At 39.8% G+C, this 18,112-nt stretch overlaps 1 protein-coding gene across 2 annotated transcripts; it reads left to right on the top strand.

Moving 5' to 3' along the window:
* The first annotated feature begins 2,353 nt into the window (after window positions 1-2,353).
* Window positions 2,354-13,768, top strand: LOC108784667 (blood vessel epicardial substance-like). Of its 2 annotated transcripts, none has more exons than XR_001941084.1 (2): window positions 2,354-2,491; window positions 3,715-3,790. XR_001941084.1 is itself a non-coding variant. In XM_018553535.1 (2 exons), exons 1-2 carry the CDS (start codon window positions 2,362-2,364, stop codon window positions 13,694-13,696), a joined length of 246 nt encoding a protein of 81 aa, XP_018409037.1. In that variant the 5' UTR covers window positions 2,354-2,361; the 3' UTR covers window positions 13,697-13,768. The 2 variants fall into 2 exon arrangements, 1 of the variants encoding a protein (XP_018409037.1); XM_018553535.1 differs by lacking the exon at window positions 3,715-3,790 and adding an exon at window positions 13,581-13,768.
* Window positions 13,769-18,112: the final 4,344 nt, after the last annotated feature.

Here is an 18,112-nt window from a genome sequence, read left to right as displayed (position 1 = left end):
TTCATTGAAGAAAACTTTTTCTTGTGTACTTTCTATCATTTATTTGAATTTTCCAGTTTTTTACATATTTAGTTTTAAAGAAAAAAATCCTTATTATTCATATTGATCATTTTATTATAATAATAATTGTAATCAAACAGACAAACGGTAAGTTTAAACAATAGACACAACTCTTATACTTCTAAGTACAATATCAAACACTTAGAAAATATATTTGACAAATTATTAAAGTGTATCAAAAGCCAAGTCATGTTTTTATTGGTTTAGGACAGATAGTGAAAATGTTAATTCTTCTGCCAGGTTTTTAATGCTGGCTGTGCTTTTTCTGGCAAATATGTCATTATGACAGAGATTGATGGGACATCCAAAATTTGGCAGGTGACATCACAACAGGGAAAAAAAACAGGAAAAAGGAGAAATCACCCAATGGGGGCAACTCTTTCTGTGGCAACTATCTAGTAGGGATGAGCTCAGGATCTGTCGAAACTTAAGTTTGTTCGAACCCAGAAGGAAGCTGTCAGTGCCGGCCCAATCAGCTGCAGCTGGGGCATTCCCTGCTCTGCAGATGCACATAAATAATGTAATTGACCTTTTATGGCCCTGTGGGCATATAAGGTCAATGATGCCACCAGCATCCTGCCCCTTTGTATACATGCAACTGCGGAGGCCTGGGTACAGCTGGTTGGGCCAGCACTGAACGTTTCATCCGGGTTTGGACAAACATGGGTTTCAGGCTGAACCGGAGGAGTGGATTTTCCCTTTCTTTCCGTTGTGTCTCCAGGACAGGTTATGTCATCATGGTGGGTGTTTCAAACATTCCCAGCCTTATTTAAGGCTAATTAAAAAAAAAAAAAGAATTTGTTTACATTTAAACAATAAAATTTTTTCCTGTCAATAATTTATACAAGCTTTTCTCAGTCAACAATGTCTTTGGAACTCATACATTTGGTGTCATCATTGTTTCCCTGGACCCAATTATTTCTTAAACCAGTGCAGGATGGTTTACTGCTTATTCTTTCTCACAGCAACAAAAAAACAAGAATACATGTCTAAATCCATATCTCTCTCTCTCTCTCTCTCTCTCTCTCTCTCTTTCTCTCTCTCTCTCTAGAACAAAAATATAGATGTATCTATAGATAGATATATATATATATATAGATCAGGGGCGGACTGACCCTTCGGGCACTCGGGCACGGACAGAGGGCCCCACAGCAACAAAAAAACAAGATTACACGTCTAGATCCATATATATCTATCTCTCTCTCTATATATATACATAGAACATATATATAGATGTATCTCTATATATATATAGATCAGGGGCGGACTGACCCTTCGGGCACTCGGGCTTGGCAGAGGAGTGCTGTCCGGGAAAGTGAAAGTGAGATTCGGTCCCAGCTTCTTCCTCACAGACCTCACAGCAGCCGACCGAGTTCCTATGCCCCCTCTGATTCTCCCATGCTTATCCTCCGCATCTGCCCTTGCTTATCCTCCGCATCTGCCGTTGCTTATCCTCCACATCTATCCCTGCTTATCCTCCACATCTGCCCCTGCTGATTCTCCACATCTGCCCCTGCTGATTCTCCATATATATAGATCAGGGGCGGACTGACCCTTTGGGCACTCGGGCACGGACAGAGGGCCCGCGGCCAGGACGGCCCGTCACCGCCCCTCGCTCCCCTCCAGCTCTCTTTCCACCTACTTCCAGCCCCACAGCATGTGTACGTGCCCACCAGACCCTGCCGTCGGTTTACACAGCCTCATCTGACAGCCGCAGCTGCAGACGAGTGTCACGAGGGTGGGGGGGGGGGGGCAATGCTTGGAATAGGGATGCCCATGGTACGTACCAGTACATAACCTGCCTTCTTTCTTACAACAACATAGAATACAGGGCATTTTGGTATACCATTTGGCTTTGTGCATAGGCGCCAGTCATGTCTCTTTTGTTTTGTTTCGCTTAAAGTCCATATTCACCTTTTTAAGTGATTTGTATTTATTGTGGTCATGTACATGTACAGTGATGATGTATACATGTGCACATTTTTCATGACTCATATTGCAGGCTTTCTTTTTTTTTAAAAGAAGATTTTATTAGGCCTGAAGCCTAAAAGTTCTAAATTTTCTCCACAGGAAAATCAGGCGGACACCCGGTGTATCAGACTGTAATCAGCTGCCCCCCTCCCTGTCACCCATTGTATCATGATCAGTAAACACCAGCTCTGCCTTTTCCAACAATACACTGTCTGGAGGGGGGGAGGGAGATAACACACATTGCTTGCACAACACAGAGGCAGAAATGATATAGATATATCTACAGTTCATGGAAAATGTTTTCTCCTTCTTTTATAGGTGGCAAAGAAAATGGATAGGCAGCCCAGTCTGTGCTCACAGCTGTCTGTAATGCAGATGAGAAACAGCATGGCCAGCACAAGTGACAGTGAAGACGGTCTGCATAACTTTCTGCGGGGAACTTCAACTGCCTCTTCTCTACGTAGGTTTCTCAGCAAGATCATAAAAGAATCTGCATGTCAGCATCTGTCTTATTTAGTGTGAGGAACAGATGGTCATGTATCAAGTAACTGCTTATCTCAAGAATTATTATGCAGCTTGAGGGCCATTATTAGTGTATGTTTTGCTAGGGAAGCACAAGACAATAAAGGTTCCTTTGTGACCCAGATTTTTACACAGTGAGTATACAAACATGGTATGGTATTGTAACAGCTCCAGCACTTTATGCTAATTTGGTGGATTCTAGTTAAAATTGCTTTAGCATGACATTTACAGTTGGTCAAAATATGAAAAGCATGGCATGATGCTGAAAGAGCATTTTAATTACGAAGGTAAAGAGATATTTTAAAGCATGCATTAGTCAATTTGTGTAATGTACTGTCTATAAAATGTAGGGAACTCTAGTAAGTTTGTTTCTTTAGAATTTTTATGTTCTTTTGACTTTATTGCAGAAGTTTCTTTTTTTACCATTTGTTTGAAATTTTTAAACCAATGCATATATCTTAATGTCTTGGACTAAAAGCTTTTTATTGGTGATGAAGCTGGGCTTGATGTGAACCCAGATCGCCAGAGTTCACCCAAGCCCGCACAAAACTGTGACCCCTCCCGTCCCAATCAGTTACAGAGAGGCACATTCCCCAACCCACAGCTATATGTCACAAAGGGGAGGGGATTGCAACCACTGATTGGGCCAGGTGAAGGGAGTGGCAGTCAGTTTTGAGCAGGCTTGGATAAATTGGCTTTGCACCAAGCCAAGGCTCATCTCTACGCGTCATATCCTGTAACTCTATATCACCATGGGATTTTATTTTATTTTTTTACAAATGATCATTGCTTTTTTTCTTTTTGTCCTCTGGTTCTGTGTGGAAGTCCCAGGTCAATGATGTAGCAGTCATCAGTTTCAGAATATATGAATACATACAATTTTATACTATGGAAGTAGTTTTTTTTCAAAGCAAGACTCGTATAAATTATAGTTGCTCAGATAACGTGTAAAGATAAGCTATTTAAACAAGACAAAGGGAAATGCACAAAGTGCATTAACTCGCAGCAGATCAACATATTGTTCTGTTGCCACACTTTATTGTAGGTCTTTAAACTGCTAAACCTATTAATTTGCCTTTCTTTATTATATTGAATAGTTCCAAAACTAATTAGTGTGAATTGTTTGACTAAGAAAAACTAACCATCTGCTTTTACGTTAAGGGAATAACCACCAAGAGTTCTATAATTCTTACGGAATGGGTCGTGTGGCGCATGATGTTTTCTGTTGATATTAAAAAAAAAAAGGAACTAATAGGTAATTTATAAATCCTGTTTGATGGGATAATAATGTAATTGTTGAACTAATGCAACTGCTTTACTGTGTAAATGTTTATAAATCAATCATCCTCTCAACAATGTGATAGATTGTTGACCTCTTGTTGATGATGGAGAACTGAGCTAATTGACTGCTGTGGAAATGCTAAAGCTTTTGATGGCTTTGAATATTTTATACGTGATTACATAAAAATTAGGTTTTCCTCTGGTCATCATCAGTTATCACAAAGCTATTTATTTATGGTCTTCACTGTTTAACTTGTGTGTTAACATAATGCAAGCTAACTCTTACATCACTTCTCTTCTCGTTGCATCTTTCACTCTTTTCACATCTCATAATCCATAAAAATGAAAGCTGTGCACTCTCATTGGCTGCAAGGATCTTGTTTCTTCTAATGTTGCTATTTGGAAAGCTGTTTGGGTGATTTTAGGATGATTATACATTGATCACAACAACAATACAAACAATATGACAGCTTCAGGCAACCATTTGGCTGTGTAGGTGTTCCCATGGAAGCAATAATGAGAGTCTAGAAGAGTGTCATGGTATTTCCTGGTGGTGTAGAGAATCCAAGCAATGCTGAGCTGATACTCCACCACCTGTCACTTTTGCCCCTACATGTCCACACTTTTTGGGTCCTGGATTAATCTTAGTACCTTAACCTTATTTATCTACATATGAACAGTCCGTGCATTACCACATAGCTAACAATCAAACTGTGTTAATAAATAATCACGTTATGTGGCAACATAATTATTACTCATTGATAAATAAGTATGGAACATGTAAGTGCTGTTATTACAAACAAATGTGCGAAATTGTGTTCATTACTACCTGATGAACGTTTGTGTCGACTATTGGTGCCCAATATGCGGCGTTCTGTGTGTGGCCTGCTGCGTGTTGAGTAGGGTGGCAGCTGTATGCCGGATTCTGGGATGCTCTCTGCATTCTCGTACCCGGCACTAAAAATACACCCGGCACTAAAAATAAATCCTGTGTGCTAATCACTACTCTCAGGTGGACTGATCTCCGCCTGATAGTAAAAGTATAGACACAGCCTAACTTCATTACGAAGAGAGTGACATGGGAGCAGGCGATCTGGTAAGAAAAAACTGAGCGTCAATGACCACCAATGCAGGAAGGGGGTGGGGGGTTAAGAGCTTCCAATGACCATCAATGCAGGGATGAGTTAAGGGGAGTTTCCAGCACTGCCACTGACCATCAGTGCAGAAGGGGTTAACAGCATTGCCACTGACCATTAATGAAGGGGTTGGTTAAGAGGAGGTGAAAAGCACTGCCACTGACCACTAATGCAAGTGGGAAGGGGGGTTAAGGGGAGTCAACAGCACTGGCACTGAATATTAATGCAAAATGGGGGATAAAGGCACTTCTACTGATCATCGATACAGGGAGGGAGTTATTATAGTGATTAGCACACAGACTTTGGGATTACATCAGTGGGTATTAAACAAGGTATGTAATGAAAACGCAAAGGTTTTATTTAAAAATTCCATGAGCAAGTTGAGTAGGGAAGACCAAATATGAGAAGATTAAACGTCATCTTGAATATTACAGTCAAACATTGGTTAGTAAATCATGTTAAATCATGTTTCTGTATTCTTGTTGTTAGTGGAGTTCAGATTTATTTTCTAGAAGTTCAGATTTATTTCTTATGTGCATATGTAATGTGAAACAACCCTTTTAAAGGTTAACCCCACCCAAAACTGAAATTGTGGCTCTTATTTGGTGGCCTGCAGTCACCTTAAAATCAAAAGTTGAACCTCCTTTTTTACAAGGAATAATATGGTGTTCTGGAGAACAGAGAATGCAGTGTTTTTTAAAAATCTTTGTCAGACTTCTGGTATGACCTGCAAGAGGAGAGGGATCAGCAGCACACAAAGGGTGCTGTGAGACAAGCAGTGCATGCAGGATGCAGTGCGTGCAAGGTGCTGCGGGACCAGCAGTGCACTGAGAATTCTGCGGGACCAGCAGTGCATGGAGAATTCTGCGGGACCAGCAGTGCACAAAGTATGCTGCGGGACCAGCAGTGCACGGAGAATTCTGCGGGACCAGCAGTGCACAAAGTATGCTGCGGGACCAGCAGTGCACGGAGAATTCTGCGGGACCAGCAGTGCATGGAGAATTCTGCGGGACCAGCAGTGCATGGAGGATGCTTCTGGAACAGCAGTGCACGGAGGCCGCTGTGGAACCAGCGTTGCACAGAGGATGCTGTGGAACCAGCGGTGCGCGGACTACGATGTGGGACCAGCGGTGAGCGGACTACGCTGTGGGACCAGCGGTGAGCGGATTACGCTGTGGGAACAGCGGTGAGCGGACTACACTGTGGGACCAGCGGTGAGCGGACTACGCTGTGGGACCAGCAGTGAGCGGACTACGCTGTGGGACCAGCAGTGAGCGGACTACGCTGTGGGACCAGCAGTGCATGGAGGATGCTTCTGGAACAGCAGTGCACGGAGGCCGCTGTGGAACCAGCGTTGCACAGAGGATGCTGTGGAACCAGCGTTGCACAGAAGATGCTGTGGAACCAGCGGTGCGCGGACTACGCTGTGGAACCAGCGGTGCGCGGACTACGCTGTGGGACCAGCGGTGAGCGGACTACGCTGTGGGACCAGCGGTGAGCGGACTACGCTGTGGGACCAGCGGTGAGCGGACTACGCTGTGGGACCAGCAGTGCGCAGAGTACGCTGTGGGACCAGCAGTGCGCGGACTACGCTGTGGGACCAGCAGTGCGCAGAGTACGCTGTGGGACCAGCAGTGCGCAGAGAATGCTGTGGGACCAGCAGTGCACAGAGAATGCTGTGGGATCAGCAGCAATCACAGCATGCCAAGGAACCAGCAATACATGTAGTATGCTGTGGGGCCAGCAGTACACACAGGATGTTGGGGGAAAGGTCATGTTCTTTGAAAGAAGTGCCCTAACTTTTAAGTCCAGGATCTGCTCGTAGCACTGCAGTGAAGATCCTTTGGAGTCATCTGGGTCCTAAAGATTTCTGTTCATCACTTCTTTTGGTATTTTGTGTATTTCTTCAATAAGCTAAGAAGAAGAACAAGAAGAAAAGGTTGTAATTGCTGAATTTCCAAATGTCAGGTTTTTTTCAAACCTACTCTGTAATTAATATACTGTATATATCTAATATATGCAAATAGCCTTTTGCTGGCTGCAGCCCTAGCATAAGCTAACTAAACAGTTTTATGACTTCATATAAAAGATATTACCATTATTGACTTTAATTTAAAATATTGATATCTAGCGTAAAGTAAAATTAATGGTGTATTGACTCCGTTATTGGTGATGGAGTAAAATCTATACTGCTTGGTGACTAGGAGTACATATTTCCTGCCTGACTGGCTATGATTTAACTACATCTGTAAAATTTATTTCAATTTTTCAGTAGCATTGTATACTGTATATGGCCTTGCAAATCAACAGATACAGAGTTGCTGCATGGCTTTTAGTGATTTTGCTAGGATAGGCAGTGCAGTTACTCTTAAAGTGCAGTCTATTTTTGCAGTCAACTTTGAGAAAGCCCATCTATATGTTCCCATTCACAAAATAAAACTAATTTGTAAAAAATATTTCTTACACATTAAATATTTTGTTGTAGTGGGCAAATGTTCAAGTTTTTCTGAGCACCTTCACAGTGATTTGTCCTTATAGGAAGATTTAGGACTGAAATGTGTGAAATGTGTTTTGTCTCATTAACATCATTAACATACAACAGAGAAGCCAGGGTTGTAATGCTTTAACACTTTGTAAGAACAGGCAGTGTTCAAATCTACTTAAAAAATTATAATACAATGAGCCAGCACAGTAAAGAGAAGATTCACAAACCCCTCACCTCTCAAAACCCCTCCTAACATTACAAAGGAGGAGAAGCAATTAGAAAATGTAAAAAACAGAGAATCCCTAACCCAAGAGAAAACAATTTAACCTGCAAGAATAATTAAAATATTTTTTTTGGCTCATGCTGTGTGAATGGGAACATGTAACAAATATAAAATAGGTGTTATCTCAATTTGACTGCGAAAGAGGAAATGCACTTTAAGTTTTCATGATTACCTGCACTACCATTAGAATGCCATGTTTTAAAAAGGCCAGAAACATAAGATAGAACTTATATATTGGGACAAGATCTGTACCTGACTGATTCATATTTTACAATTATTTCTGTACGGACATGTTCATATTTATTGTGCATGCATGCATTTATATTTAGATGTCATTCACATGGGTGTGCACATCAGTACAGTGTGCATGCCCATGTAGAGACCTGCTTTAATGAGGGGCAGGTGCAGCCTGTGATCGCATGCATCCGCCTGTACATCCATATGACTTGATGCAGCTGCACATGGCTACACTCCGACCTGAACCTGAACACCCGTACAGATCAGTGTGCAGGTACTTAGACACAGGCTGTCTACCCATAGTAGGAGGATGTGAAAGGCCACCTGCATGATCAGACCTATTTCAGTGAAATGGGTCAGCTGGGAAAACCAAGAGTCAAATGAATCTTCCCCTGAGGACAGTCATCTGGGAAGGTTGCTTAGTACCCAAAGTCGTCAGTATCGCTACCAAGTTTTTCCAATGATCAGCTTGTGTCCATGTGTACCTTCACAGGTGCAGGAAAAGAAAATTAAGTAGGGAATTCAGATTCATTAACATTAAATGTGATTTTCTACTTGATGGCAAAGAAGAATCAGTTGCAAGGTGCAAAGAAAACTGAACAGCTCTCCACACAGTGGTAACCTTGTAGCTGCTCAACAACACTTTTTAAACTTCTGATTTGCAGAGGGCACATAAACAAGTTACTGTTTACATTTTCGACACTTTTAAAATGCAACTCCCAAAGAAACAGAATCCCCAGCTGCTACACTTTTATTTGTTTTCAAGCCTTCTTGATACATATGCAAAAATAAAGCAATCATGTAGCACTTACTTACATACATATATATAGATTACATAAACGTCACACAAACACAGGAGCCAACGTTTCGAGACCGCACAGGGTCTCTTCATCAGGGCATAAGATGTGACCAAATATATATTGTATATAGAAAACACACGGGGGAATTCATGAATGTGTTTGCAACAAAAACATTTTGTGACATTTCGCATAGTTTCTTAACTGCACAGTATTTGCATCCAACATTTGTGACCTTACAAAACCTCCAAACTGTCATCCAGGAGGTTCCGGGCAAGCTTGCAACAGTTTAGAGACTGGGACAATTTTTATGAAGGCTTTTAAGGATTAAACTTAATCTAGGATAATACATCTGTCACTATATGTGCTAGAAATCAGGGATGTGATAGTTTAAAAGATGCTGATGATGCAACAACATTGATAGATTCCATGAAAAACTTCCTTCTCATAAGCAATAAATCTTCCGCTGCAAGTAATCTTCAGATCAATACAATTCTAAGTGACTGCATCAGCCTTCCCCTATAAACTGAAAAACTAATACTCACCAAATTGTTTTACCTTTCTATTATGGACTTTGATGGTGGCAGTGTAAAAAATTAAATGTGTACTGTATGTATTTAAGTTCTACATTATAGCTTTATTTATGTAAACAGGTTACCCACCTTTTGTGTGGAAAACCTCTTTAAAGCAACCCTTTCTACTGAAATCCATAAACATGAGTGAATAATGGGGAGCTTTGATGGGCAAATACTGACTTCCTAAAACCCGACTGCCACCTCCCAACATCTGTTCTTTACTATTGGTTGTTGACCCTGCCCTCAAAGCTTAAAAGTGGAACTAGACCCACCAATTTAAGTGTTTTCCAAAACAGTTACTTTCAAGGCATGCCTTCTGTCAAGGTTGTTCATGTACTTATTTCAGCTCTCAGCTGAACTTTCAAACCCCCAAATGGCTGGTGTCATCAATGATCACATGTGCAGCACCATGACAACTGCAATCCAAATAGAGGCTAAGATGGTACTATTCTTGGATGTAAAGTGTAGAAAGGCATAGTTCTGTTTTAAGAGCCAATATTAGGAATTGGGGAAGCAGGAGACATGATCCAGTCCCTCAATTTTGGGAGCCACATTGACATTTGTATGTCGGCATACCTGGGTTTAAATGTTTTTGAGTGCTGAAGAATATATTTTAAGATATGTGCAGGCAACAGAGAGTGTCTGCTATTCAATGATGTTTAAACTTTGGGTTCTATTTATAGAAAACAAAATTTGAGCTGCTCATTCCAGCGAAACTGCATGTACATCCGTTCTGTGTGAATAAACCAGACTGTTGAGAGAACAGGACAAAACTAACTGGGTTATTCACAAAGGGTGAAAAGTTTGGCGAAAGCAGGAGAAGTGAACAATCTAGGACAAAATAGCTGATTTGGAAAAATTCCCCAATTTAGCTCACTTTCCAGTTCAGCTATGTTGTCCTAGATTGTTCACTTCTCCTGTCTTCTCCAAACTCTTCAACCTTTAGTGAATAACCCTGTGAATGTTTTTGGGGTATTTTCTCTTTTGAGCTTCTTTATTTCTCACTGAAAGTTATTGGATTATGTCCGTTTCAGTGTTGACATTAATAGCAAGCTGTTGTTCTTCTGTCACAGTTGTTATAGCCTATGTCAATCAAGCAGAGCAGCAGCTGCAAGACTTAATGCAATGTGTTCAAATCTTGTCAGCCTCATTATGCAGAACTCCAGGAAAAAAATATTTTATTTTTAAACCTGCTGGGTTAAAAATAGTTAAATCTCTGAAGTTTATGCCACCTCCTGGATCGGTGTCTGTTCTTTACAATTTACAACCTCGCTAATGCTGGGAAGTGCATCGACAGCAGACATACAGCTCTCATTCACAGCAGCAGTTCTGTCCGCCCCTCCTCTCCATTGTCCATTCACAGAACACTTTGGGGTGTTTTTTTAAAACGTTCGCAGAGTCGTTCATTCTGCAAAAATCTGACGTTGACATTCACAGCGCATTACGGCCACTAGATGGAACCGAGAAGCATAGGTTCTATGAAAATAAAGTTTAGATGTGTGTTTCTAGTCATTTTGACTGTTACTGGTCTACAGGGGGTGATATCTGCCCCAGCATGTAATATCAGTTATGTCAGGTAGCTTCCTGCCTTGAGCAGCGTCTTTGTTTGCATGGGTTACTGCCCTTTTTTGAATATATACAGTAGCTTTGTCTTTCACCCTGTTTGTTGAGTGAACCTATATGTCATATTACACTTCATACATGTCCGTAGGACTGCAGCTACCCTAGGTAAATATCACAAGATATGGCACTTTCATACATGAGGTACAGTGTGTTAAGATGACTCAATGCAATGATACATTCTACACAGTTTCCAGTATTCCCAGAAAAATGAGGCGAGTGATTGTCTAAAAAGAAGAAATGCCAGTGCACTTTGTGTGCCGCTTGACACGTCATCTTCTGTGCTGCCCCCTGCCTGTCAGGACATTTCACAAGAAATAGGGAGGCACAGGATAATTTGCAAACTAGGGGTTTGTCCTGCAGGAATTTGGACACTTGGGAACTAGGGTACAATTACATGACTGTCTCCATGCTATCTTGCTTTTTTCCATCTGTAATAATTTTTTTGTCTGAATCACTAATTGTCTTCACATACACCTGACAGTTGCTTTACATCGCCTGTAATGTACTGTGGCCCCTTTATCTTCATTAAAAATATTTAAATACTATTTACATAGATCATTTGTGACATTTTGCATCCTCCATCGCAAGACTAAGGTCTTGCGATGGTTGTAGAGTGTATGGCCACCTTTATAGTGTTAGACTGACCTGCTCTGTACACTGCTTCTGTTCCACATGATGTCAGATGTAAAGAGATAACAGGACCCAGGATTAGGTGGTTCTGCTGGGAAATATGCAGCTATTGCTGAATCATAGCCTTTTAGTTTTTATTTAGGTAGAGAGCATCTTTTATGTAGTACAGCTTTTAGACTTTTTCTGAAGCATACCTATTAATGAGCTTATTATTAATAACACTTATTATATAAAGTGCAATGACAGTAAAAACTCATACAAAGTCAGTGTAGTAATTCATTGCAAAGTTCAGTAGCCCACAGCAGCTAATCAGATTGTGCAAGTGGAATAGTGGGTTAGTCACTATAGTTTGTGTATAACAGCAAATCATTGCACTTTGTACTTAAAAGTAAAACTAATTTAAAAGAGAACTATGGGGTAAGTGTTGTTCCCCATAGTTCTCTTAAGGGTCACGGGAGGTCATATACTAGCGTCCTCCGTGACCCAAAGCTCAGTATACCGCAAGCTACAGCTCGCGGTATACTGAGACCGCCGCAGCCGGGATGGATCCCAACATTATTGTCGTGATCCACCCAGCTGCGTGAGTGACCTATCTAGAGGCAGAGCCAGCTATACCTGCCCCCTTCCCATCCGTTCCTCCAGTTAGCGCTGGAGGATAGAAACAAAGAAGGGGGGGATCCCTGCAGGGAGATGATCGAGAAGTGAGTGAGCGACAGTATGTGTTCGCTCACTTCCCGATCTATTGAGCCGACGTGTGACAGTTTTATTGTCACACGTTGGCTCAAACTATGAAGATGAGTGATTTTCACTCACCTTATAGTTCTCCTTTAAAGCAAACCAGAAGTAAAAAATACTTAACGGAGCTGCTGGTGGTACCACTCTAATCTTAATTACCTCTGGTAGACACGTATTGAGCTTTTTGGGTTGAGAGCCTAATCCCCTCCCATCTCTTCAGCCTTGGTATTGGTTAGTGCGGACACCATTCCTACTGATGGGCCAACAGAAGAATTGGGAGGTGGGAAATACTGTAGACCCATTGAGCTGAGTTTGAAATTTGTTTATAGGGAGTGTCATTACACATATGGAGGGGAATTCATCAAAACTGGAGCAGACAGACTCTGGAGCAGTTGCCCATGACAACCAATCAGCTTCTCTCTTCAGTTTGTTCTGTTAAAATTTTAAAATGAAAGAGGAAAGCTGACTGGTTGTCATGCATAGCTGCTCCAGATTTGGTCTGCCGAGTTTTGATAAATTCCCCCATAGTATGTATCCTAAGCTTATTTGAAAACGCCATCTTCCCCTATATCAGACTCTGATTCCTGCCTTGCTTTTCAGCATTATATTGGGGGAGAGCATGAAACACTATGCTTAGTGGAAACAAGTACTCATAATAACCCATTAAAAACTTGCAAGTTGTAAGCTGAAGGGGAGAATTAAGGTAAAAGTCATACAACATATCAGCCACCCAAATTCAAACAAGTGGGCAGAAGGGCTCCAACAGCAATCTAAGACCAAATGTCCATCTAAGCTGCTCACACCACTGCAGACTATTCTCAATTCCATACTTTTTTCAGAAATATGGTCTTCTGATGTGCCACATCCAAGGCACACATTTATTTCAAAATGTGTGAAATGGTATTCTCAAGAGGGTAAAGTAAAAGTTTACCCAAAACATTATTTTTTGGTGGGTAGGGTGGGAAAAGTTAAACCATCTGGTGAAGTGTTATTACTGTTTGGACTCCCTGTTCCAGTCACAAGAATAAGTAGTGAATGCAAAGGAACATAATCAACAATAAAAAACGCTTCTCCGCTGTACCTAAAATATGGTGCTTGGTAGACTTCTACTGTAATATGTTTGTTATATAAGAGAGGTTTAAAATTCTTTAAAGGATAGAGAGTGTTGTCACCAGTAATGTACTAGTAAAGTAACCAGAGCTTGAGTAATTTGTAATGCTCTTATGTGTACTTTCTCACTCACAGGTCACTCTCCCTGCCCAAGACCATCTTCCAAGATGAAACCAATTGAAGAAGGTGTGGAGGATGATGTCTTTGAACCAGCATATTCACTTCCATCTGACATCCAGAGGTTGCCATAAGCAAATAAATGACCAAACTACTGTGGATGGAAATGTCGCTTGGAGGAAAACATAACCTCAGAAAGCTCAAGAGAAAACAGTTTGATGATAAACAATAAATATATATAGATATCTATATAGATATATTTATATTATATATATATATTGTTTGTTAATTGCACAGAAGTTAGAAGTGTGCTAAACCGACAAGCACACTTTTTTATTTTTCAAATTTTCTTTTGTATTTCATGCTAAAATAATGAGGGAGGATCTCATGCATCTAAGTGGAGCACCCTCAGTTACTATTATTGCAAAGGGTTTGGAAATGCAATCAGGCCTTTTTTTACTTACAAAAGATAAGTTTATCTGATCTTCACAGCACAATTCAGACACATGTATGCAGCTATTTTCCTACACCAAAGTACTCTATGTATTTCATGGGTGCCCATGAATGTAATGTATAAATGTAAGGTGTGTGTATAGGGAGGATATGTTTGGAAGGTTTTCTTTAACCGAAATACTGATCCAATATTACAAACTAAATCTGTGCAAGATTAAGGATTTCCTTTAAAATATAATATGCTGGAATACTCAATGAAAGGAGTTTAGAAAATAGAGATCTCTAGATTAGCCACTATAGAAATCTCCATGGGGTACATTGCAATTACTCTGTCTCTAGTATTTGTTGAGATAACATATCATCCACATAGGAAGTGCATTGTTTTCAATAGGCCAGCTCACTCAAAGCAAAACCATTGTGTAGCACTACAAAGCAGGAAGCAGAGCCTTGATATGTAGCAAATATGGTTGCCACTGTACTTATAATCTTATTTACATCAACATATTTTACCAGTTTATTTAAAAAAAATAAAAAAGTATACATTTCCATTTAATAGGAAAAAGTAATTACTGATGTCACATGTAAAATCAAGTATGCAGCTTTTAACTGGCTTATCTATTGGTATTGTGTATATATTTGCAGACCTATTGGGGCTTTGGTAGTTTTTAAAATAAAAGCACATTCCTTGCGTTGAAAATTAAGTGGGATGAATCGATTAAGAAGGGTAAGGAACAGATCATCCACTTTACTAATCATACAGAAATGGTATATGACACTGTTTACTGTTTGTTTCCTCCCATAATACAAAGCACATTTATATAATTTGTCACTAGTGTTTAAATGTCACATAGGGCATATATAAAAATAAGCACATATATTTATATAAGCAGAAAGAATTTACAGAAATGCTTAAGATGAGGCCATAAATATATCACATGCAGATAATAAATGCTTTTCTTTACATACATTATAGTTGCGCAAGAATGCTTGAGATTTTTTTTTGTATTGGTAATATGCATGCCGCTTCAACATTAATCGAACATTTACAGTAAAAAACATTACTGCAAATAAGTACTAAAGCTGAACTCTGCATTATACAGTTCCCCAGCTATAAAAATTCCAAAAATCCAGTTATGTATTTAAAAAAAAAAGTATTTTGTTTATAAAATTGGTAGACGTACTTTGCTTTACTCTCACCTTCCGGTTATTCAGTGTACACAATGACTGATGTCTAAAGTGTTGCAGGAAATATGCTACAATAAGTAGAAAAAGTGATTAGTGAATGTACTGCTGATCATTGTGCAGTCAGAAGGCTGGGTGTGCTTTGGATTACGCTGTGCTGTTTGGTAGGGGTGCCTTGATAATAGGACTAAATCGAAGAGAAGTCACCAGCTGGTACTTATTCACCATGCATCACCTGAAATACATAATCTCAATGTTTTTGGGCAGGGTCCCTTCCTCAGGGCAACATAATAGTTACTATGTTACCCTGAGAAAGGGACCCAAAACATTGGGATTATATATTTCATGTAACACATTGTGAATAAATCCATGTTGGGTTTTTCACACATATGAGGTGCTGGTGAGTTCACTTAGATTTATGGTTTCTCTGCATGGCACAATCCATTGCTGCCACTACAATCACCACTTCATCGATTTCTGGTCATAAGGATTGTGAGGACTGCAGCTAATCGGTGGATCATAGGACTAGCTTGGCAAGTAAACCAGTTCACACTGTACATTTAGATTCTTGCAAGGAGTCCAGCTTTAAAGGACATTTCCCTCTTTGCAACCTACACTATTTGTCCAATAGTATGTGGACACACTCTAATTTATTGAGTTTAGCTGGGTTCATAAAGATATGGTTTGGTGGATTTGGTCTGAAGGAACTCTAGTGGCCTGACCTCAACCCTACTGAACAACTATGGGATGAATTATAACACTGCTTGCAATCCAGGTGTTCTTGTCCAATATCCTTTCACATATTTCTTGTCCAATATTCTTTCAAATCTTTTGACTGAATGAGCACAAATCCTGCATATACTTCAGAGTCTTGCAGAAAGCATTCTCAGTAGAGTTGAGGCTGTTATATCCACACTTATGGGGCTAACTGCTTATTAATGCCCATAGTTTTGAAATGGCATGTCCAACAATCTCATGTAGATGTGATGCCCAGATGTTCACACATTTTTGATGATACAGTGTATTTCTATAAAACATTTAAAGGGTCTTCTTTAAATAAAACTTATGCTACACTTATACTGTAGCTACTGTAGTTATTGCCATTTTAGATATAACTTAGAGTGACCATACACATACATTCTGAACACTGATCATATGCAATGGGCAAATTGTAACCTTTGTACAGCATATTTTCTTATTATTGTTTTTGTGTCTAATATATACATTTTATGTCCTATTCAGAGGAAAACTGTCATGTTAACATCTTTGTGAAATGTTATTTGCCTGTCTGCTATGCCAACACTGACTTTGTTAATATACTTACCTTAAACAAGTATGCATTTAGTAACTCCTGATTTGCATAAGTGTTCCAGCTCAGTCATTTAGAAAATATTGAAAGGTCAACATGACCGCCAGTAAGTTACCATTTTTTAAACCTATCATGACAGGTTTAATATAAGTGCATCCTGAACCAGGTGATATTATATGCATATATCATTTTGGAAGCCGTTTCAAAACACAAAATAAATACATTTGTGTGTTTAGATGGTGCTTTTGCAGTTGTTCATACTACAAGTTAATTAAGTGGAGTAGTTCCAGTCAGGTGTGGAGATTGATTTGTTAAACTCTTTCATAATCTTTGCTCTGGCATAAATCCATGGGTTTGATAAGCCAAGAGTTAATGTCATGTGGGATAGCAGTTAAATGTGATAAACTGATATACAGTTGTATACAAGTACTGGCAATTGTCCACGCTGGCAGTTAAACCTTGACTATTTATAGGAAGTAGTGAAGGCATATCTCCAAGACAGCTGACACCGCTGTATTCATAAACTTTGTGTAAATTAGCAATTCTCATTCAGGAACTAAAGACACATTTCATAGAATGTGCATCTTCCAGTCCTGCTCCACTGGGACGTATCCATGATATTGTAAGGCAGTGAAAGTAGGTACGCTGCCTTACATTGGTACTTCGTGAATTTGTAACCTCTGCCAAGTGTATCCCCAGGACATATTTTATATGCTATACTACAGGGAAATCAGAAGCACCTAGATTCACCTTGTACAGGAACAGTGGGAACATTGCTCTGTAAATTTTTTCTTTTTATCAAGAGGATAAGGTAGACTCATGCCCTTAAAAGAATCCTTTTAAATACCACGACATTAATAATACAGAACCAAGGTCTAAAGTTAAGCTTACGCATATAAAATACATATTCCCATTTTTTTCTGGCAGTTTGAACTGGTGAAAATATGAATTTGATATTAAACTCATCTGTAAACCCAGGAGTGTCAGACAGCAATGGAGAGCACCAGCTGCCAGGAGAGTGAGGAATAAGGTAAGTATATAATCTTAAAATGTAAGCACATAAGTGGTCTATCAAACTACTCCAGTAAAAGAAACACTTGTATAACTAGTAGGGCTGGTAATGATTAACATTTTCACGTTCGATTAATCCAAATGTTTTTTAATCAATTACATTTGATTAATTATAACGCACATACAGATCCAACTACATTGGCCTATACACATACAGCACAGCAATGAAGTAATAAAATGAACTAGGATCACACTAATCCAGCACGTTATTAATTTCACGTGTCCCACCCAATATGGCCGCCGCTTGAGTGGGGCTACTCAGAATAATAACGTGCTGGATTACAAATGTATTTACATAGTATAGTAAAACAGCAAAGCCCTAAGGGTGATTTAAACATAAGTATTAGCTTAATATTTGAAGTAGCAGCACCTGTCCATTCCATTTCATGCAAGGACCTGATTGCAACATATCAGTAAATTTCAATGGGCACATTTCTGGGAGCGAGATGGGGGGGGGTTATTGGAGAGCCACATAGTGCATATATATAAGTTTAAGATAAGACAGAAGCTTGGTGCTTCATGGGCAAACTCACCG

This window comes from Nanorana parkeri, unplaced genomic scaffold, assembly GCF_000935625.1.
Source record: "Nanorana parkeri isolate BGI_ZX_2015 unplaced genomic scaffold, ASM93562v1 scaffold123, whole genome shotgun sequence".
NCBI lineage: Eukaryota > Metazoa > Chordata > Amphibia > Anura > Dicroglossidae > Nanorana > Nanorana parkeri.
This window is presented reverse-complemented; position numbering and strand designations above follow the sequence as displayed.